The sequence below is a fragment of the Etheostoma spectabile genome, chromosome 4, assembly GCF_008692095.1.
Source record: "Etheostoma spectabile isolate EspeVRDwgs_2016 chromosome 4, UIUC_Espe_1.0, whole genome shotgun sequence".
Taxonomy (NCBI): domain Eukaryota; kingdom Metazoa; phylum Chordata; class Actinopteri; order Perciformes; family Percidae; genus Etheostoma; species Etheostoma spectabile.
Genome location: NC_045736.1, coordinates 16,123,754 through 16,147,796, shown reverse-complemented (window position 1 = coordinate 16,147,796; position 24,043 = coordinate 16,123,754). Strand labels below are relative to the sequence as shown.

The window sequence follows — 24,043 nt, the reverse complement described above, 5'->3', positions numbered from 1 at the left end:
CTGGGAGTTGCTGGATCAGATACTGGAGGTAAGAGAGACAAATATGCCACACCATTACTGTAGGGAATCGGCCAAACTGATCTAGGACTAATGTGCGCAAGTTAAAGGGGCAGAGAAAGAATCGGCGTTTGATGCCGTAATGACTCATGTCATATTTTTAAATATCTGTTGCAATAATCAAAATCAATTAAGAGAAAGTAAGGCACACACTTTCTAAAATATTATCTCTTGGATTTACGCACCATATTATAACTCATTGCCAGACTATGTTGCCATTTTTGCTCGATTCCTTTGTGCCAAAAACTAGAGTAACAATGTCTGATCTACTTTCTAGGAAGTACAAGTGGTGAAACCTACAGGGAACAGCGCAGATATCGGGGGTGGGGGGTCGGAGGGGGTGCAAAGGAGGCGGATCTATCGCGACCCCCACAGATGAGCTTCGGTTTACAATGCCGACCATTTCTTAAAGAGCATTTTGGAGCCCCTGGCTTACAGAGCGAACGTGCGTAAAAGCCCACGAAGGAAACAAGAAAGGAGAAAGACATTCTGACCATTATATGTATTCCCACTCATCACAGGAATTAACGTGAAAGCTTCGTTACAAGGACCTTTGGTAAGACTGAACAAATCTGATTATTGAAACAAAAAAAACATGTTTTTCTTACCGATCATGATGCCGCTGTGTTTAACACGTTTGCATGTAACTTTGAATGGTCGAGGCTTGTGAAGTAGTAGTAGGCTAGTTCAAATATTAGTATTACATTTAGTAGGATTCCCCCCAATAACAGAGGATTGTAGCCGGGGGGTATAACAAATCAATATTTGTAGCCTAAGATCACATGGCATATGTCTTTGTTTCCTATTGAGGGAGTGATCAATAAAGAGAGTGGTATTGGTCCAGATGTCAGGACCATGTGCCTCAAGGAGTCAGTGACAGATTTTCTATCTATTGTCTTTGCGACTCGTTTTGCATAATTAATCTCTTTCAAAAGACATGTCGGATCAGTCTGTAGGTTAAGCTTGGTCGCCTTGCAACAGGTAAAACAAAAAGCTGGATTGGCCTACGTGGCCAATGTTTGACTCACAAGCAGATTTTGTTTGGTGAAAGTGTTGCGCAAATGTTTCCTAGTTTGTGTTATTTAATTTTTGTACAAACAGTTGTAGGCGCCAACTTACCGATATTACATGACGCCTATTTCTTGTTTGTGCCATTTTTTTTAAATTCCCTTGTACTGCAGTTTACTCAGTCTACGCTCACCTTAAAGTGTTGGTGGTGTCCAAGCCACATGGCATTGAGAAAACGCAAAGACGTTTTCTTTTCCTCCTATACCACCAACACCACATCCGAGCCAAACTAATAGCGCAATTCTAGATAACAGCCCACAGTCTGCGGCAGGACATGACTAATATGGACATCAACCAGTAGCAGTATTTTAAAGCACTTTGTTTTTGTCTGCTAAATATACCCATGTGGAGGAAGTGCGCCCTGTGTGGAAACTAAATGCTGCACATTATCAGTGTTTGCTGCGTGAGTCTATTACATGTGATATGTGTTATTATTCTGTGTCTGATAAAAATGGCTTAGAAAAAATGTTAACTGTCATTTCTAAATTCTTCCTTGAGTGTGAGATACAGTGTGTGATCCAAATCTGACAAATGATTTTCTTTGAATAATGAATGTGTGACAGTGATGCGGTGTCTAGTCTAGTTTGTGAAGTACTGGCTTCCCATCTGCTATTCTAAATAATATGACATGCATATCTTGTTTAATTTTTGAGTTTAAACGAATATTTACTTGACATAAAATTAATCCAATTTTTTTCCTCTCAACTCATCATCATTTTCAATCAAAACATCCAAATATATCTCATTGGCAGCTTTTCAACTGTGAGGATTGCGTTATGTGAAAGTAAACTGTAACAAATAATTGTGTTTTAGACTCTTGGTCAGACAAAAAACACGTGAGATGTCACTTTTAGGGTTGCGAAATTGATATGGCTTTTTTCACAATTGTATAGACGTTTATTTACCAATAGATCAATCCAATAATCAAGCAAATATACAAATGATGAATAGATAATTAAATAATGGAAGTGGTTGTTAGTTGCAGCCCTTTTTATTTGTCTTTAGTCCGGTTTACATACTTGTGTTATGCGTTGTGAAACAAGGCTCCTAAATGCAGGTGTTGTGTTGTCATCATGGGAAAACTGTGGTTGTACTGGTGAGAACTGTGTACCTTTTCCCATTGTGAGGCACTTAGAGTTAAATTAGAAAAAGAATTTGAATTACCAACTGTATCAAAAGATTCTGGGATACAGAAACTGTCCAGAGAAGTTTTTTCTGTGTTCAAGGTGGTGTGGGTGACAGGGTATGTATTTGACTGGCCCTTCTCTAAACACCAACACAATATATGGTTTTCATGCTGGGTTCATCATGAGAGTGAACAGATAAGCTTGCCTGTGGTCATTGACTCCACCAAGAAGCTGAGAGTTTGAGAAAGTTGTCAGGTGTGCGGCCTGTGGAGGCCGATTTTGTTTTTATCCATACAGTAAGAAGCCAGCTGTTCTCCGCTGTCACACTGAAGAGATCTGTGAATATCTGCGGTTCTGTCAGCCCAAGTGTTAAGTGTCAGACACTCCAGAGGTTATTATTATCTTTGTCATGGGGCTCATAATCTGTGGGCCAGAGCCTGGCCATACCATGTGCTGTCGTCTATTTATATTTAAGTTATTAAAAAGTACTTTGTTGATGTTGTGTATTCAAACGGAGACATTGCCTATGTTTATTTAATGAATTAAATGTTCCCTGCATGCTCTTTGATTTTAAAGATTGTCTTTTTGTAAATAGTCCTAACACATCTTAGGTCTTGTTCATCAGTTTATGAGAAAGTTCAAATGGAAATGTGTTTATCTTGTGGGACAGTAATAGTAACATATAAAATTGGGATCATTTGTGTTGAGTGCTCAAGTGTAAGAGCAGCTGACATGCCCACCTGGAGTATAATAACTCCGAACCTCCTGCTTTCAGCTGTTGGTTTTCTAAGAAAGTGCCCTGCAGCTTGTCAACATATATTTGTGATTAATGGAAGTTAACTGATTTCTTATGTAACTGACAAGGGGCGTATTTTTAAGCATCGATTCAAACACAGCTTCTTCTTCATGTTTCTGTATGCCCCTTCCCTTTACTTTGTTTTCAGTAAATGGATAGATACAATTATTGTTGCCATTGTTACACTGAAACATTTTAACGCACACCGAAACACATGTCATTTTCTTTTAATACATTTGATAAACTTTTTCTAATGGCCATCGTTTCCATCAGCTTTAACATGTTACCCGACATCTTTATTGTAGAAACTGCAGACACCAACATATAATGGCAATTATCAATTACCAATAGAGCTACTTCATCTCTACTTTATTTGTATGCTAAGGGGATGGACACAATACATAGATCAATAATACAGTCCAGTTGTGTGTCAAAAAAATTAAACATCACACGGTTCACAAAGACACACATATACACACACACACACACACAGTTATTTTTTTTATGTTGGCCAAAATACCCAGGTACTTAAGTAAAAGTTCATCAAAGTAATAGTACTTTTAGGCAGAATATTTTTGTACTCCACCTCTGTGCTGCTTCCTTTTATCATCCTTGTATTCATCACTGTATGCATCACTGTATTTTTCAACAGACCAATTAAAATAGTACTTAGGTACTTAATGCATTAGGCTTTTGTTTCCGATAAGTTATTGTGTTTGTCATGCGTCACACTGCTTTAATACCTTAGTAGGTGGTGACCCCGAAAGCTTACATTTTTGTTAGGATGAATTTCACCTCGATCTCTTGAAAATTTGCATTTGAGGAAAAAGGTAACCTAATGGTGCTGGTCCAAGTGAAACTTCCTCATCCTATCTTCCATTGCATACATCTTGGAGTTGAGCTTTGTTGACCATATATGATACAAAGAACCCCTATAAAGTTTTTGCATATTTTCCACATTTGTTTGGGGACATTTGATTAGTCATAAAATGGCGCAAACTATTCTTAGCATATAAGGAGGTGGGATAGTGGGTGAAATATGACATAGATCTCCATTCAACTATTTGATACAGCATCATTGATGTTGAAGTTTAATTTTTATGGTACCATTTTTGCAGGTGCGTTGTGAATTAAAGTATTATCTGCTGCATTAGTGTATAAATGTATCTTTCTCTTGAAATTGTTATAAAATGTATAATGAATTGCATATAAGGATAATTGAATGGCTAATGAAGAGACATACTCAGAAAGAGAGCAATAGCAAATGCTTATACCAAAAAACAAACAAATCCATTCTTATTACAGACTACGACTACACATCCACGAGCAACAGAAAACAAAACCAGAAAACCCAGAATCTTGTTAATTCATCTATAGATGAAATGTATAGATACATGTTCAGTATTAAAGGGTTATAATTCATGAGAAATTGACCATAAGAAAAGCAATCCCTTTAGCCCGCTTTTATTGCCTCACAATATGTGATTCAGGTGCTGGCTGATATTGCAGGACATGAGCATGTGTTCCTCTGTCCCCAGCAGGCACGTGGCTGAGACGGACTGGTGCTGCCAGGCGCTGTTGGCGGAACATCGTGCCTGTTCCCGACACACAACCGCATGGGCACTCCATGTCTACATGTGCTCGCCCAATGCCCCCCCCCCCCCCATGTCCAGTGCACGCCCTGATTTACGTCCAACTCACATGAGAAGAGATATTAAATCATTTTTCAAGTAAAGTGATTTATTTATAGCCACCCTCTCACATTAACTTTGAACAGATGGACAAGTCTCACAGCTAATCATTATTCACCCTTCCACCTGTTTAAACATTCTAACTATCACCTAAGTCCAGTAACTCAAAATGGGACTTTCTGGTCTTACGCCCCTTTAGGAACGATTAACAATCAATTATAACAGCACAAATCACTACTGGCTGCAGTAGAGTGTAAGGTGACCCTCTTGGTTCTCAGCAGAAAAGGAGTTAACAGTTTTCTTAGCCCAGAGGAGTTCATATCATTTTTTTATTCAAGTTTTATTCATATAAAGCAACCAAAAGGTTCATGCAGATGTTCTTGAATATGACAGGAAGTCAGCCGGAGAGTCACCCAGGAAAATAGACATGGACAGAGAGGTCCATTAAGCAATATCAAGTGTAATTGTTCATCCATAACATTTGCAGCTCTCAACAAACAATGAATTAATGTGAACCACAGTACCAAGTCTGTGTTGCTGTTGTTCTACTGGTGCAAAAAAGTTTAGCATATGTGCATAATCTATTAAGTCAGACAGTAAGCATCATACTAACTCTTCATTTAAGACCCCAATTGTTCTATTGTTTAACCAAGCTCATCTTTTGTCTTCTTTTTGATGTGTGCATAACTAAATTACACAAATAGGATTTTCTTAAGATGACCCAAACTGCTTTGAAAATCTGCAAACAGTATTCATTTTTTCAGTACCTGGCTTGCAGCACAACAATCACTTCGTAAACCACATCTGCTTAATCTCTAACAAGCTGTCTTGGAGCCTTTTTTCATGCACACATTATAGACACACATATGGCTAAACGTTCAACCCTGCCTTTTGCTAGATAAAATTACACAGCAGAAATAGTATCAGCTATTAGTCTGTTTAAAAAACTTGCGTACAGCTACCTGATATCAGACTTGGTCTGTACATGTCAGAAGGTTTCAGTTCTGTTCGTTGTGTTAATGCTGCTGATTCATTGGGATGGTGTGTGAAACTAGAAAGATGCTGGATAACGAATTACATTGTAAGTGTTTTGAGTTAAATTTTAGAAAATCATATGATAGTTGGCCTCGGTTTACCTTGTTGGTTGTTTACCTGTACTTTTACTGAGAAATGCAACAGATTGATGTGGTCTAACAGACCTTTATCACACTTAAAAGCCCAGCAAACGCCTGGTAATGCTTTATTTTATGGCTGTGTGATTTCCCTAATATTTAAATGGATAATTAAAAGTCTACCAGTTAAGCATAGTCTCTGTTTTCCATATGAGTACCAAATAACATATTTATTTCCAGGAAGCTTTTTGTCTGTGCCATACTGTGTTATTCTTGTTTGCCTTGGATACTCAGAAGGTCTTCTCTCACTTCACAACATTTTTATTTGAAATACAAGAAAGATGTTTGACCCTGGATAGAACCCTGATCTGACTGAGAGCAGCAATCAAATCATTCCAATAGAAACATCCATTTGCAAGGGAAAAGTAAACTCTACATACATTTTGTTACGGTTATGAGTGTGATTTAATGTATTATTTTTTTTCCTGTGCAAAATACATGTACATCCCAGTTATTAAAACTCAGGGTATATTAAAAGCATAAAGATACCTGTAAACATTGACCTTAAACCTTAAAACCATGCAATGAAAAAAAACAATTTAGCTTGTATTAGCACACAAAAAGCAGTGAAACAGTGTCCAATATAGCATGTTCTAGAAAAGGATGTATTGTCAGGCAGACAAATGTACTGCACAAAACAGTGTTTATATGGGGGTGGAAAAAAAGCAACATCACAAGGTTCCATAATAAGCCTCATCTGTATTTACTGTAAATGTTAATGGCTCCAGGATCATCTACTGTTTCTGGTTGTTCATGCACAAAAACAGTGATGGGATTCTTCTGAAGGCCTCTCCCTAAAGGCACATTCACATGTTTCATTTCAAAATGACATATGCATCACTTTCTTTCCCCTCAGTTTCTCTGAAAATATGAAAGTCTGGTGTTGCAACATAAAATATTGGCATGGCATGACAGGGGCTTTTATGTTAGTGGCTATGCATGGGACATGTTTATTTTGAGCAAATGAAATGACTCACCAGATCAGTTAATGGAAGTTCTCACTAAGGTTAGACGATTGGTTTTAAGTTTAAATAGGATTGGTCTCCAGATTTTGATCTTAAGATTCTAAGAAATCGTTTATTGACAGGCCTCTATACCTGATTGTTGTGTTTGGTGTTGTGCAGTGTGACTTTGTTTTATTTCTCTCAGCTTTTTTTGTAACTGCTGTGTCATGGTATCAATGGCCCTTCTTAACAGTACAGTGTGAATAGCAGTAATAGTTATCTTCTGTCTGAACGCACACTGATAACAATTGAGTTGCTGTACATTTGTCACAGAGGTAGCTGCTAACAACACACTATTGTCCCTCTGAGTTCACACTTTATGGAACCGATGCAGACATGGAAGGCAATGAGAAGTTATTCATATTTTTTATTTAATTACAATGTGATGGAATTTGAGTGATGTTAATTTTCCCAGAGAGATCTTATCTTTATAGTTTGCCAGTGATTAATCGGTTGAGAAATACCTCTCTTCTCCTCAAACCAAACCTCATGCTCATTAAGGAAAGATGTTGTATGATAACAAAACCACGGTAATAACTGTTTTGCAAACTGCTTTCTCAGTAATTAGAGGCCTGTTGTTGTGAGTAATTTAGCATTTTGTTTGATCACATTGTGCTTATATTTGTCATAAAGACCACCCTGTCATTGTGTGGAATTCAAACAGTAGCCCTGAGAATCTGCAGGCTTGTGACATTAACTACACAAAGCACAAGAGCAAACAAAAGACCAGAAAACTCAAACAGACCTTGACCTTTGACCGTGTGGTCTGGACGTTTGCTTTGCTCAATACTGAAGTTCTGGAAACAACAATTTTTGCATCCAGCGTTTGAGTTTAGCCTGTGCTCATTTATAGCTACATATCATTCATGTTGCTGTGTATTGCACAAGTTTCAGTGAACAGTACTGTTGAACAGAGTGTCAACAGTAGAACTGAGTCATTGCTTCCCAGTTGTTGTACAGATAGACATTGAATATAAGGATTCATGACCCCATTGTTTGCAGAACTCACAGAAATGTCAGTACATGAATACAAAACCTGCTGCTTGAGATGATAGATTATATATACACTTCCATTGAAATTGAAAATTAACTGGACATAATTACAGCCATCCAAACTACATTGTATAAAGCAATATACCATGGTGGTACGGCTGAAGCCACATGCCCACCCTTTTAACAATACATAATTTCTTTGGTGTCAAAAGTCAAATGGAACCAAAGTAATTGGATCCTTCCCACACTAATGTGAGTTTAGAAGTGATTAGTAATAGAGTTTAACAGTCATAAACTAAAACTGCTAAACTAACTTCTCTGCCTCATCAAGATTGTCAAGGTGTGATTTTATCAGATTTGATTGACAGCGGTGTGGAAACATAAGCAATCAACCCCACAAGATACTGCTAAATCCGGATTGGCGGATGGAAATACATGACATGACTTTTTCCAATCCAGTCCCAACCAATTCAAACCAGTTAGAAGAGCGAAGACAAAACAAAACAAAATACACAAATGTTTAATGTGAAAAAAACAGTCTGAGCTTTGGCAGTAAACCTTTTTTTACATGGGACCCCATTGAACATAGTTAGAAGCTGACTGAGAAAATATATTTTCAGGACCTTTAAACAATCAAAGTGTATACATTTTCAATGTGTGTTAGTTCATACACATACACACTGTATGTGATTTATGTGTCGACTTCTTCTGCCCTAGATAATCAAGTAATTTGGTTACTAAAAAGCATCATCTTCATAGTACACATACAAGCAAAAACAAATCTGTTGCAACTTGGATGTGATGGAACCTACTCAGTCAGAGATGAACATCTTATCCAACGGGAAAAGTCACAACCTCAGAGGAGATGTGGGTGTGCCAATGAAGATGTTACCAGATGAGGATCAGTGAGTGATCTCCCTTTATTTTAAATGCAGATGAAGGACTGCTCTTAGTCGCTTACATACTGTTAACGGCATTTTAACACAGCATGTGTTGAGCAATTCTTATAATATTAGTTATGCTTGTGTGAAAGCCATTATCTAAAAAAAAGAGACATTTGCCATTAATAATGACCAGGATAATGGATGTGGTGAGCAACATACAGTTTGACTGCATCATTTTCCCTTTTTTTAAATGCATGTTGCCTGATCGGGTGGATCTGTTTACAGCAATGGCACACAAACAGTGAGGTATGTATGTGGAGATTTGTATGAAGGGTTTTTTAACGACACATTTGTTTTAATGCATATAATAATAGAATGGGATTTTAAACACTCTCTACAGCAGATATGTGCAAAATTTTCAGAGATAGCTAGAGTCACATTTAACTAATGGTCATTATTTTGCCCCCAAGATTTGATGATCCTGATGGAGGACTGGAGAATGAGGAATTTTTGCCCAGTGAAGATGGAAAGAAACCTATACGCTTCACAGATGTAAGTCCAAGTTTACTGACATCACACAACAGAGGGACCATTATGTTTTCTAATTTGGACATTTATTGCATGTTCTTATTTTTACCCCTCTCAGTTTGAAGGAAAGACATCTTTTGGCATGTCTGTCTTCAACTTGGGTAATGCTATTATGGGCAGTGGAATCCTCGGATTGGCGTATGCCATGGCCAACACTGGCATACTCCTCTTCTTGTAAGTAAATATGTGTGTTTATCAATCGGTGGCAATTAACAAAATATAAGATACACATACAGTATATATATTTATATGTGTGTGTGGATTATATATATATATATATATATATATATATATAAAACACAGGCAAAGTCGCTACATAATTGTTGTCTGTCTGTTAAATGGTTTAATGCACTTGAAAGAGTGTTAAAAAATAAAAAGAAACAAACTATTTGCCAAAAACACCATGGAGTCCTGAGACTCTCTAAGGTACTTTGTGAGGGATTACAGTTTTATAAACTATAAAGTTATGTTTTTGTCACATACTATCTTACAGTAGGCTACAATGTAGTGAAATGCAATCTTTGAATTTAACCCATCCTAAGTATTAGGGAAAGTGATCAGCCACATTGGCATCCAGGGAACAACAGTTCTTTGCTTAAGTAAACTTTGACATGTGGCTGGAGGAGCCAAGGATTGAATCGCCAATCTTGTGGTAGAAGGCCGACCCACTCTACCTCTGAGCCACAGCCACCCCAAGTTGAGTAATGGCTTGCTTTGGTTGTGCGATTAAGGGCAAAGGTGGTGCTGGTTACTTACAGGAGTGATTTATTATCTGTCATATCATCTTGTAGTATATCATGTGTCATGTATCATGTATCATGTACCATGATATGCCCACCTCTCCTCATACCCTTTTTCTCAGGCTCCCATCCCCACCCTTGTTGCCCTAGGCTACAGAACCCAGAAAGGCCACAGCCCGGAATAACCAAACCTTGAGACCCTGTGTGAGGCACATAGACTGTAAATATAATGGATGTAGCATCAGGGATGTCACCGATTGGTTTGTGGACTGCTGCTTTGAAGTTTGCAAAGCATGCTTTGGAGTTTGCATTTTTGGCCGTCGCCATCTCATTATTTTAAAACCATAAGTGACCATATTTGCTGATGTGAGTCCTTCAGAGGAGTTTTATAAGCCGGTAAACGCAGACCTCCAAAGTACTGGCACTGTTCATCTGCATTTACAACTGTGCACACACAGAGCTGGTTGAAAATCAGTAGACTTTCCCATAAGATACTAGCTTGGTTGGCAAGGTGCTACCGAACACTGAACAATACATTTTTAGGTGAACAAAATGTTCCAATTATCTTTGATAAAGTGGAAACACTCATTGAGAAGGTCAAAGTTTAGGACGAAACCAAGTAACGCCAAAAAACAAGTTCACTTTACACAGTGCCATGGAAAAGCATTGCTAAGCCTCTAACGTTGTCACAGGTCAGTGTGTAGACGCTACCTAAAGAATCCCCTGCTTTATCGGCAATTTTAAAATAAATAAGACAATGAACTCATCATTAAAATGTTTACTGAGGTGATAAATCAAGTGAGAAATAGGGTCACGTTCTCATAGACCTCTTACAATCAGACTTTTTTTTGGAGCCAATGGAGTTGCCCCTGCTAGAAATGAGATAGAATGCAAGTTTAAGGCACTTCTGTATTGGCTTCACTTTTCAGGCCTGGAAGTTGCCACTTTGTGAAGCATCTGGATTGCTTATTTACTTCCTTCTGCTCCTTGCAGAGTACTGCTTTCAGACTGTAACCCTGGTGGTCTTGGGCATGTAGTCTATGTCTGTGGCTTCATCTCATTACTCTTAAATTGCCTCCTCTAGTACTCCACTTCCTTTGTGTCTTAGTCCTCACCGTGGAGGCACAGGAGAGACGCAATAAAATCATGGGAGTAGAGAAGCAACAAGCAAATGTGTTTTAAAGAGATGGGACTACCTTTCCTCTGAAGCGTCACATTAATTCGTCAGCTGTATGGGCGGAGTTAGTAATGCTCTCAGCTGCACAGCTTTCGGGAAGGCTGCTCATGTATCCTCGCTCACGGCTCCTCAGTGATCCCTCCTCGATGCTCGCTCCTCGCTCCTAAGGGGCAGAAATAAGAGCTTTGAGATGACCTTCACTGAGGAAGGACTTCCGGTTCAGCCGAAGACCGAGGAGTCGAGGAGCTAACAAATAAGGGTTATGAGACGCAGCCTGAGTAGCTGTAGAGAGCAAGCAGAACTGGAATATAGAATATCCTCTGTGATAGCATCAACTATGGAAAGAAGAAGTCGGTCCAGTGCTAGAGCTTTCAAAGAGTAGCTTCTAGTAGTAGGTGACTGGTTTTGTGTAACTGGATCATTATTATGTACACAGTAGGTGCAACAGATATTTCTGTTACATATACATGAGTTTTTACACCAACATAAAGCCTAACGGTCTTTAGTATCATGACAACTTATATCAAACAAAACATACAATAAACAGCACTTGCAAAGTTAAACATAAAACTTAATCTGTAAACTATGTGTATCTAAAACCAAAATACAGTGATAGATTACGCCTGTTATAAGATACACAAAACATAGACTTGTGAGCTATGGAAAAACTATAGGTTTGAATGAGTCAACAGATGAAAGGAAGGATGTCACCTCCAGTGTGATTACCCGTATGACATTTGGATGTAGTTAATTATTAATTAATTATTGAGATAGACAACATGAAAATCAGTATTGAAGCATTATGTATTACTGTTAGGTGTTCTGTAATTTTGTTTGCTCTTAGTTTGTGTTTGTATTGCATTAATAAGTATAATTATTAAAAATAACAAACCAAAGAGCTTTCCAAGCACATGAACCCAATTATTTACAGTATGTATTATTTCAAGTGAAACACTCTTCATATCATATATGCCAGCACTTTATATATTTAAGCTAGCACTTCATCAAAGTAAAATAAATGTGTTCATTAAAAAATAAATCAACCATTAAACACAAGATTTATTGCGCATTGCATTGTTATTGCATTTTATTTTGTCAAATGCTTTCATGGCACATGTTTTAAGAATACTGCAATGACTTAGGTGTTTTGATTACATGTCCATGTATTTCAATCAAGAGAGACTTAATTTAAGAGTCAAATGGATTTAATGAACATGCATAATAGTTAGATATGTCTATATGTCTATATATGTATAGTCTTTGGCGATTAGACGCCATCACAGTGTTTATTTATAAGGGGTATACATAAACATTTGGAGTCTAGACACTGGTGGAGGTGATGATGGGTCTGATGTGAAGTGGGGCTTCTGACGGAGGAATGCTGGGTGCTGGGAATGATAAGAACTTGAGATGAATGGGGTGGAGGAGATTTTGCCTGAAATAACAACTGACAGCAGCAGAGAGTAGAGCAGATAAAAAATTTGATGAAACAACCCGATAGCTCATGGGGATTGTGGCAAATCTGGTTGGTTTAACTGAGAGTAAAATGCCCACATTCAGCAGATGACAATGCAGCTGATTAAGTTGGGAGAGAGAAATGTGAAGCATGGAAGTCTTCCTTAAAGAATTTACGCTGAGCTTCATAAGTCCGTACACATATTTTGCTGGAGATGTTTGGTCCTTCTTGCCTCCGTGTTACCTCTTTCGACTGCCAACTTTATTTCCCTTATGTGTGGCCCGGTTTGGAGATCCACAGCCTGTAGTGTCAAAAGAATCCTTGATCCACCGGGAGAGTTACCAATAGACATTCTCATTCCTCGTCAGCATATTTCCACTGAGACACAGAAATAGAGCATGCTCATGAAGGCGTCAGGATCCAAGGAAGGATATTGCTTCCTTTACACAAGGTATCACACAACTTATGATATTTTCCAAAACAAACCTATAAAATGATGAGTTGAGGGAGGTTGTACAGAATGCTAATGACGTGGAATCTGAGGGCTCGGCCTTCGTTCCTCTGTCTGTACAGACAAAGGCCAGTGGTATTTTCACTACAGTTGTTACAAGAAATACAGTGTATAGAAATGCTGGGAAAGGGTCTGAGAAAGGTTATGGATTTAGGATCAACCTCTGACCCATTAGGAATGCTGACCTAAGAACCTTGTGCTGACTTGATTCTGCAACTCTGAGAGACAAAAGGGTTATGAGAAATATAATTTTCATGTGTAGGGCTGTTTCTATCAATGGAGAGCATTTATATTCTATTTTTAAAAAATGCTTAGTATTTCAACAATGCCCCATCTTGTTTCAACTTGAATATTAGCTGAACCTTTGATATATTGTCACAATAATACTGTATAATTAGCATTTTGAAGCAATGAGCAGCATCCACTTTGAAATGTCATCAAATGCTGGACAGTGGAAAATCAGCCACCACTGCACTTTCCCCCTCATTAATGCACAATTTCAGATCAAACAATAACTTGTGTGCATGTATTATGTCACATGTGCAACATCTAAGAATATGCACAATACATTACAATTTAATGCAAATGGTTGATTGTAATGCACATGGAAATGGATGGAAGATGAATGCCTGGATTATCATCCCAGAGGAATGCAGAATTTGGTTTAATATAATGTTGACAGATATTGAAGTGTACTATAGTATAGGTATGTGACTGTCCCTTCCGTATTGTGTCACAGGTTTCTTCTGACTGCAGTAGCAGCCTTGTCATCTTACTCTGTTCATCTGCTGCTCAAATCTTCTGGCATTGTGGGTAAGCCCTGTGTCTTGTCTCTGCCTTTTGTAAAGAAATATAGAATTATACTGTACAGTAATGTTATCAAAATGATATGTTGACTTCCAAAAATCAAACAGCTTGCTATGTCTCATACAGTTAAACTGGTTAAAGGACCATTTAGGCAAAATGACAAACCATGCAAATTAATCTATAGAAGGGAAGGGTTAAAAGGGAGTTATGTCTGACTGCTTTTAACTATCACACTATGACACTAAATTTGCTAAATTTCTCCTGGTGGTCTTCAGCCACCAATCATAGCTGTACAACCTTTTTAGTTTTAATTTCAGTATATTTTATTGTGTTTTTAAAGGAACGTCTCAGCAAAACATAACTGAGTGAATATTATTGTTTGTAATATGTTAACAGGAATTCGAGCTTATGAACAGCTGGGGTACAGGGCCTTTGGCACTCCTGGAAAAATGGCTGCTGGTATAGCAATAACGCTGCAGAATATTGGAGGTGAGGAGCCAATTTGCCTCATGTGTTTTCATGAGTGTCGACTGTTTGCAAACTCCCTGTAGCAGAAAACATGAGATTATATACCCCTTACCCAACCACACACACACACACACACACACAACACACACACCTACTACGTACTGTCAAACCAGTAGTATCACTTTTGCTTTTGTTGTTGGCTTACGTCCCTTTAAGATGGAGTATAAGGACGTATTAAAGCTATAGTGCGTAGTTTCTGTTGTCCCCATGAGGAATTCGTAGTAATTGAGAACCAAACTGTTGGCGTATCCATGCAATACAAGCCTGCCATAATTGGCCCCACCCCCCCACCCCCCTCCAGCCATTGCAAATAGCCAAAAAAGGACACGGGGTTTTTAGAAAACTAGGACTTTTTAGAAGAGATTTATTTTACTTGATTTTCGCTTGCAAAAAGCCCGGAAAACACATCTTCAAACAGGGCCTATTTTTTAAACACAGGTTTTGTGAAGGAAGTTTAATTAGCCTTTAAACTTCAAACTAATTTTGGCAAGGCTTGAAGTAACGGTGTTTATTAATATTAAAAAAAGTTAAACTAAAGTTTTAAAAGCCAATCAGGGGCGTGTTGGTAACCCTGCGTTCGGGGGCTGCTTACAAAAGTCCTCCCCCCACTGAACGCTGCGTTTCTGAACAAAACTTTGTGGACTAGTGTTTGTCCTAAGTTTTAAACACAGCATGATTTTTAATATTTAATTGTAAGCTCAAAGATTTCCAGCCCCCGTAATAGGCACAAAAAATACCGAATTTAGGATATTTTTAAAAAAAATACGTGTCAAGATCCCCCAAACCCCCAACCAAAAGAAAATTAAAGCGTTTTTAAAGCAATTTTAATTTGACAACGTTTTTGTAAGACTAAAAATGTCAATATATAGTTTATCTTTGAAAAAAAACCACCATGTGTTTTTATTTTTAAAATGTAGAAAGGTTGCTAAAACGCCTCTGTCCTCAGTTTTTAGTCTGCGTTTTACACACAAACATAATGTGACATGGCTTAGCTGAGTTTTCTCAAAAGAATGTATTTAAAAAAAAAAGCAGCTTGGCCCCAACATTTTTATATTTTTTTCTTGCCGTTAAAGCTTTTCCCCGCTACCCGTACCTTGAAAAGAATTGCGCTGGTATCCAAGCTTTCCTGAAAGGAGATTACAACTCTGAGTAAGTGTTTTCAATTAAATGCTTTTCAACTCTCTGTGCTGTGAGTGAAAGGGATTTGACCCCTTTGTTCCCCCGCTCAGAAAACTGGTGAGGGTCAAGGGCATGGTAGATATTGGTTTAAAAATCTTTTGTTTGCCCCTTCATTTTATTACATCAGTGTGGGGGTGTGATGAGAAAAGGCGCCTTTTAATTTGGGTTTAGCTGCAGGGGCCCTTGGGAGGGTCTATCTGTCCCTATGTTACACAACAAAAAATTTTTTTGCGTCAATTGTGGAGGCGGGTGGTTAAGGTCAGAGGGTTTTGGAAGACCGACACATGCAAAAGGGCCCCGGGACAAAGGGGCTTCCATTGCCTGTCCCCAAACAAAAAAGTCTTTTTGGGTCAAAAAAGATTTTCGTGAGGGAGCTCCCCCTTATAAAAACCAGACCGAAAAAAAAAAAGCCCCAAAACCCTCCCCCCCCTCGTGTTGTCATGGTGGAGTTTTAAAACCCGGGTCCAACAATCCTCATACATTTAAAGCATATATGCACAATTGGTTAAATCCCCCTACACCCAAAATCCATCAAGACATGGGCCGACCCCTCCTTTCCCTTGACATACTGTGGGTTGTTCTTTGTGTTTTTCCATTTTTGCCATGTCCCTTTAAAAAAACTCTTTATCAAGCCTTTGAAGGGACGCATAACCCCTTCAACATTTTTTTCTTTTTTGGGGGGGTAAACTATTTGGTTTTTTATTTAGGTTTTGTAGTTTAAATTTAAGTGGGTAAAATTTGTCTTTCTCTTCCCCCTCTCCTCTCTCTCTCTCTTCTCTTCTCGCTCTCTTCCTCCTTTACTACACACACACACAACCCCAGAAAACAACACCACACACGGAGGAGGGCATAAGTTTGTTCACCACACACACAAATGCAGCGAGGGGTTAACATGGTGCCCCGTTTTGGTCAGAGTAAGGACAGGTCAGCTGGGTCGACACTTTGGGCCCCCCCCCCCCCCCCCCCCACACAACACACATGTTTATTTTCCCTTTGGTCTTTTTTTTTGAACTGAGCTGAGAACAAGAAAAAAGGAGTGGGTGGTGGGGGGGGTCGCATGGTCCCAAGGGGAAGGTCAGATATCTGGAAGCAGCAGGAATTCCCCCAGAGCTGTAGTCATGTTGATGAAGTCACAAAATGAAACTTGGACTTGAGGCCCAGGCGTCCAGACTTGGGCCTGATTGATACTAGATAATTTTTTATTATTATTTATTATTATTATTATTTTTAATTGTTTGGGCATTCATATGCTTAATAGAAAGGGGAAGGAGAGGGTGAATCTTAATTAGCAAAATGTTCAAAAGCAAGACTTTAATTTGCTTGTAAAAACTTGTAGATTATTGATTTCTATGTCCCTGAGCAGCTCAGGATTTATAGCATCCTACATTTCATCTCACATGTGAAAGCTAATTGTTTAAAATGGCCAACTGGCCAAATGTCCAAAGAGGACATGACCTAAAATGTGTGTGACTTCCACTGCTTGAGTGAGAGAGAGAGAGAGAGAGAGAGAGAGAGAGAACGCTAGACTTTTCTATTCTCAGGATTTAGGAGACAGTGGTCTTTATTATTACTCATCTCAGGTCTACAGCTACTAAAGTAGCATAGCATTATGCACGTAACAAAGCATTCTATCACTGCCACCGATTACACTTTATTTGTTTTCCTCTCTTTGCGAGACACACAAGGAGAGTTTGTCTTTTCTATTCCATTACAGTCAATTGGTTGCTGCTCAGCTCAAGGACTGAAACAAGTCTATGCACAGAACCACAAAGGTTGTTGCAAAGAACCACATACACATCTGTTTACTATAAATAATTGTGTTGGTACTGATTACATGCTAGTAAAATATTAAGATTAGGTCAATACAGAACACCATAACATGGAGCCAGTCAGACCCACATGTCCACGTGTTAAGAACAAAAGTTATGTTTTCACAGGAGGTTTGTTTTTTGGGAAGACGTGTGTGTGTGGTGCCTACGTATAGCAGAAGATATAGAAGATGATGATATAGCATCATGGTCCCCCTATTGGATTGAAGGGGAAGCAGGTCTAAGGATATGTCATTCCAGCCAACACATGTTTTTTAGACTTGATCCCAGAACTGTTTATGCAATCGTTTAAGGTGGAAACTATGTTGGGGGTGAGTAATAGAGATGTTTTTGGGGGGTTGGTAAGGAAGAACTAGAGACAGAGATGGCAATGGTGTGATGGAACAAGCTGACATTGGTAATATTTACTGACGTCTTCAGTGCTGTTTTGCTTTGGCTGCACTATGTCTTCCTTTTCTGCAACTGTGAACAGTCGCATAAATCATCAGTTATATAACAGTCGACTCCAGTACTTGGTCGAGAGCAACATAAGCAGACACGTTTTTTCCCCCCCACAATCTCAAGGCCAACGATGTTCCCAGCAGGTTGCTGTTGGCCTGAAAAAATGCAGCGAATCAACCATTTGAACCAGTTAATTACTTTGTCTTCCTCTCAGACTGTTAGTTTAAAAAAAAGTAATATCAACATTTTCACTACATGTGAAACAATTTATCACCATCCAACACTTTTCCACTGTATTTTTTTCTCTCTCTCTCTCTCTCTCTCTCTCTCTCTCTCCTCTCTCTCTGTTAATGTTTGAAATATTGAGCTCACCAAAGTAAACTATATTTGTCTCCAAACAGTCTGTGGTACTTGAATGGAAACTATCTAGTCATCATGGTCTCTGTCTGTGTCATCCTGCCCCTGGCTTTAATGAAACAGCTCGGTGAGTAGAACCACTACAGTTTTACCTGCTCTGTTTCATCTTCCCAAATTAACTGAGTTATTTGTATCTACTACAAAGAACTACTAGTCTATTGTAATTGGTGTAAGTGAGGCACATCAAGGTATATCTAACATTTTAGACTTTTAATCTGCTCACGCTGCAAGCAAATCAAAATTCTGAGATACATAGACTTCCGAACTCATAATCTTGACTTACCATGGGTGTTTTTATTTTTTAAGACGCATATCTTTTTGTCCATTGTTTCTTTTTTGTGGTGCAATTGGGCTTCCATAATTTTTTGTTCATGGGCCTTAGTTCCTGCCTCCTAGTGTTAACAGACTAAGGTTTACAATTATTTCTATGCAACCTTGTTATCTTTAGGATTTCTTCATTAAGATTGTGTTTCCTGAGGCGAGCGCTAGCACACCCAGTAGAGAGTGCGCCCCATGTTGGCTGAGTCCTTTGCAGCGGCCGACCTGCGGCCTTTTGCTGTGTGTCGTCCCCCCATCTCTCTCCCACCTCTCCACTGTCACTATCTAATAAAGGGAAAAAATGCCTCCAAAAAATAAGTAAGATTGATTGTGTTTCCTGTTTTTGAGCCAGCTTAAATATTCTTGATGGAGCAGTTACCTTAAAGTCATGCAATTAGTCAAGCAATTAGTGTGCGTCTTTATCCCAGCACTGGCAGAAGGAACAGCAGGTGCCCGATTAGTACACGAAATAAACATGCTCTTTCTGGTCTCATAGTGCTGTGAGGTCATTCTGATTAGGGCATTTTTGCAGAAGCCTTTTTTATAGAACAGTAGGAAACCTTCTGACTGTAAGACTAAATGGATCAGGATTTGTGAAATTAACTGTCTTTTCCCATTTATTTTTAGGTTACCTCGGTTACACCAGTGGCTTTTCTCTCAGCTGTATGGTGTTTTTTCTCTCTGCGGTAAGTTCGTCCCTCTTCACAAGGAGGCTTATGTGTTCTAGCATGTCATCTTTGCACACATTCCTCACTTTCCCACCCTTGTTTCTTTCTCACCCTCATCTCTATTTTCAGTTGTATATGGCTATGTTTGAAAATATATAATATAATGTATAATAAAATATAAGAGCTGTCTAATACACATCAAAGATTGAGAGTTAAACTGAAGTACTTAGAGGCTGAGTCGCACTAATCTGATGTGAAATGGTGTTATTTATTTTTAATTTGTTTTTAGCTTTGCAATGATTATTGAGAGCCCTTGTTTACTGACACTGACATATCCCTTGTGTCCCTTGTTTATGGTTTTTATTTTCTTTTTTTTACCTTCCTCGCTGTAGGTTATCTATAAAAAGTTTCAGATTCCTTGCCCATTCGAGGAGTATTCAACCAACAGTACTGCTGCCCACCTCAGCCTGAACATCTCAAGCCACGGCAATGAGCACACCAATAATCTGCTTCACAAGGACGATGACTCCCAATGCTTCCCAGGATTGTTCACCGTCAACTCACAGGTAGGCAGCCGAGATGAAGAAACTGTCTGCTTATCTAGATTGTTTTCAAACACTAAGGCCACACATGTTGAAGTCTGCAGAGTTCCCACACTGATTTTGGGAGGCTCGGTTGCACTGCTAATCATAGAAAGTCAAGTGTCACTGTGTTCTTCACAGACAGCATACACCATTCCCATCTTGGCTTTCGCCTTTGTTTGCCACCCCGAGGTCCTCCCCATCTACACTGAGCTCCGCAAGTGAGTCACCTCTCTGTAACTTGCAAATATTTTCTAACATGTCATTGCTGAATGTGGCATTCACATAACTTATAACTCTCTGATTTTAGTCCAACGCAGAAGAAGATGCAGAAGGTGTCCAACGTCTCCATCTTTGTCATGTACAGCATGTACTTTCTGGCAGCTCTCTTTGGCTACTTGACCTTTTATGGTGAGAAGTCGCCTCACTTTTTTGGAGTTTGTGTTTAAAGTATTAGGGGAGAAATAATTATGTTTATGCGCAAATCAGAGAGTAAGTGCATTAATGGATATTTGTCATTGTCAAAAGATACACAGTAAAACAAAAGGAGTTATGCTTTGGCTTATAGGCGCAGTAAAACTGGGAGAAGAGTTTTGTAAAAGCAGAACAAAAAAAAGAATAGGTTACTCTGATAATAAAAATACTTTGTTTTGCTGCTTTCTTGATCTTGCAATGTTAATCCGTGACCATGCAAATGATTTCATTGCTCAAAACCGCTTTAAAGACACCATTATCCAGAAAGAATCTGTGAAAATAGAGTTTATATTTTATTGACAAACATGTTTTACTTCCTGTGCACAGAGACAATTTACCTCTGGTGACCGTATAAGAGGAAAGACAATAGTTTGAATCAAAAAATCTACAGGGCCTAATTTTGTGATGAGGGGATGCTGCTTTCTATGTAGTTCTAAATTCATTTTTTTTTTTTAATTGTTATGTAGCTTTTAAATGTTTTTCAAATAGGTTTTTGGAACAATACAGTGAAAGTAAATTGTTAAAAACAATAATACTTTTACATTTTTAGAGGAGAGAGTCACAGTTTTTAACACATTCTAATCTATAGTTTTAATTCACTGATTGTTGTTTAGTCATATGATGATATGCAGTATCCATGGTTTGTATTTCTCTGTGTTGAAAGAAAACAGAGCCTGGTACAGTATTCCCTTCGTACATAGAGCACAAGCACCCACTTGTGGTGGCAATGTGCTCTTCAGTGCTAGATGGCATTATTACAGAGTGGTGTTTACATGAGAAAACTTGGTTACTAATGTATTGATTCTATAGCTATATATTTACTTTTGTATTATTTATACAGACAAAGTGGAACCTGAACTGCTGCACACTTACAACCGCATTGATCCTTACGACACTTTGATCCTGTGTGTGCGAGTGGCCGTCCTCACGGCTGTGACGCTGACCGTCCCTATCGTGTTGTTCCCCGTAAGTTTGTTGTTGATTTCTTCCTTGTGATGCTAAATGAATATGATATTGTAGTATTATTTCCTAATTGACTCCTCGGTCTGTGTCTGTCCACAGGTACGCAGAGCAATCCAGCAGATGGCATTCCCCACCAAGTCTTTCAATTGGTTGCGTCACATTGCCATTGCAGTCGTTCTGCTCACCATCATCAACATGCTGGTGATATTTGCTCCCAACATCTTGGGAATCTTTGGCGTCATTGGTTAGTACAGCACTGAACATTAAGCTGAAATTGTATCGGAAGCATCATAGTGTTGTTGCAGTTAGTTGTCATCCTGACACCCTTAACAACGGCAGACAAGTAGCAAACGCCCTATCCATTATGATAACAAATGAAAAGTCATTGAAAACAGCATTCAGTGTTTCCTACAGGTCTTATTTATCCACTTTATTTGATTATATCTGATATTCTATCAATGAGCCGATTATGGGTTACTCATTCTGTCTCTGTTTACGGACTGAGACCTCCTGTTTGACATGGCAATGTTTGTTATTTCAAAAGCTTCACAAGTTCTAAGTCAAAGTTGGGAAAAATTAAGTCAAAGGACCATCTTCAGCATCTACAAACATTAGACAAACATGTGCTTGCAGATGGTGTGATATATGGCGCTGTTTGCAACCACCTTTGTTTATTTTTAAGGCCTACAATCCAGGAAATCCAGCTTTTTTGTTGTTTTTACTCTCAGGGGAATGCATAAGGCAGCTCTTTGGGTTTTCTCCTTTTTTCCCCCCTCACTTTCTTTCATCACTGTATCTATCACTGTAAACTATATTTAACTGTGTCCTCTTAATAACATATTTTTAGGTAATTACACAGAAAACAATACAAAAAAAGAATAATTAGACGACAACACTTGTTGCCCAGTAATGAACAAATTCAATACAATTATAAAGAAAATGAAGAGTAAATAAATAAACAACCATACAAATGATCCATCAAGCACACAGGCAAATATTCAGTATTTGCTACTAAAATACGTAATAATGACTAGCGCTAATAAATTCAATAAAACTTGGCAAGATTGATTGATGTTAACCAGTCCTTTCTCTTTTTTTGTTTTGTGATCAAATATGTTTTACCAGTCCTTTCTCTTTCTCTTTACAGGTGCCACGTCAGCTCCATGCCTCATTTTCATCTTCCCTGCTGTCTTTTATATCCGCATTGTTCCAAAAGATGACGAACCGATGACCTCTACTCCTAAGATACTGGTGAGGCCTTGATAATATTTCTCAATCATCTTCTTCAATCATTCATTACACTAATTTGGTGATTATACTGTGTGATACAAGCTTTTGTCATGGTATCGAGTTCTTGATAATCAAATCTGTGAAAATGATGTGCTTCCCCCCCTCATTCTTAGGCTGTTTGTTTTACTGCTTTGGGTGTCTCCTTCATGGTAATGAGTCTGAGCTTTATAATCATCGACTGGACAACGGGGGGCGGCCATGCTGCAGGAGGCCACTAAATGCTGCTTTGGTGTGTTTGAGCTCTGGAAAGTGGGAAAAATAATTAGTTTATGTAAAGGGAGCACTATCACCTCATTGGGAACACACTGCAACACTATTGGTTTGAATCACCGGGTTAAAAATCGAGAAAAAATTAATTTTTCCCCCCTGGGGAATTTACACATATCGGAACAAACAACAAAAATTTGGGCATAACCCGTTCTAAATTAAATTTCACCTTTAAATTTTTTAAATAATCAGGACAAAAAAGGGTCATTTTTTCCCCTCGAAAAGTGGGGGAACTTAGTCCACCATGGGGGTAAATTTTGGGGGGCCCTTTTCCCCTGTTGCCCCCCCTTTTAAATTTAGACCCCAACCTCCGCTGGTACGGGTACAGAAAAAAGAAACGTGGTTGCCCTGTTGAGGGGACGGCATCATTTTCAAAAGTATTCCTCATGCTTTTTTTACCCAAAAAAATTTTTTTTTGTAAAAAAAGGAGGGGCAGAACTCATCCTGACCCAGCGGGCCAATCTGTGTTGCCCTTGATGTTTTATTATTTTGATGAAATATAAAAAAAACAAAAAATTTTTAAAAAGGCCTTAGTATTTCCCAAAATGATTGTTAGTTTTTTTGTTTTTGAAATCAACAAATTTTTGGGTTTCCCATATCGCTAACTCTCTTGGGAAACCCGGGTTTCCCTTTTTAAAGAAATTTGGGACAGCACAAAAACCCCACACAGTGATAACAGAACGGGTATTTTTATTTGGGCTACTACACCCTGGGGTTTTTAAATTTTCAAATGAAAAATTTTTAACCTACTGTATATGTAATCAGGGGATCCAAATTATTATGTTTTCCCTTTTTTTTTTTTTAAGCTCACGTACCCAAACCATTTCCCCAAATGATGAAGTTAACTGAATATATTTTTTTTTTTTTTATAACATAAAAAAAGCTTGTTTTTTGGATTTCCCCTCACTCCCTTTTAGACTTTTAGCACACATATACCAAAATCCAAAAAAAAATCCAAAAATAAAAAATTCTTGATAACCCCTTTTTTTGTTTCTCTTAAGTGTTTTTAAATACAGA

At 38.4% G+C, this 24,043-nt stretch overlaps 1 protein-coding gene across 5 annotated transcripts; it reads left to right on the top strand.

Annotated features, from left to right (window-relative positions):
* Window positions 1-358: 358 nt before the first annotated feature.
* Window positions 359-23,081, top strand: slc38a3b (solute carrier family 38 member 3b). 5 transcript variants are annotated; one of them, XM_032513083.1, is made up of 18 exons: window positions 439-613; window positions 2,305-2,351; window positions 8,626-8,813; window positions 9,078-9,098; window positions 9,263-9,344; window positions 9,439-9,554; window positions 14,004-14,077; window positions 14,468-14,560; window positions 15,673-15,748; window positions 18,450-18,532; window positions 19,411-19,469; window positions 19,844-20,017; window positions 20,174-20,253; window positions 20,343-20,443; window positions 21,348-21,472; window positions 21,569-21,713; window positions 22,617-22,720; window positions 22,873-23,081. In XM_032513083.1, exons 3-18 carry the CDS (start codon window positions 8,710-8,712, stop codon window positions 22,975-22,977), a joined length of 1,542 nt encoding a protein of 513 aa, XP_032368974.1. In that variant the 5' UTR covers window positions 439-613; window positions 2,305-2,351; window positions 8,626-8,709; the 3' UTR covers window positions 22,978-23,081. The 5 variants fall into 5 exon arrangements, with proteins under 5 accessions (XP_032368979.1, XP_032368975.1, XP_032368978.1 ...); XM_032513084.1 differs by lacking the exon at window positions 2,305-2,351 and having other exon boundaries at window positions 360-613; XM_032513087.1 differs by lacking the exon at window positions 9,078-9,098 and having other exon boundaries at window positions 438-613.
* The last annotated feature ends 962 nt before the right edge of the window (window positions 23,082-24,043 follow it).

Bases quoted from the DNA above. Each gene is read 5' to 3' on its own strand.
- slc38a3b (XM_032513084.1), top strand. From the start codon at position 8,710: ATGGAACCTACTCAGTCAGAGATGAACATCTTATCCAACGGGAAAAGT. The intron at 14,078-14,467 runs GTAAGCCCTGTG...ATATGTTAACAG, and splicing joins CAAATCTTCTGGCATTGTGG to GAATTCGAGCTTATGAACAG. The intron at 20,254-20,342 runs GTGAGTCACCTC...CTCTGATTTTAG, and splicing joins ATCTACACTGAGCTCCGCAA to TCCAACGCAGAAGAAGATGC.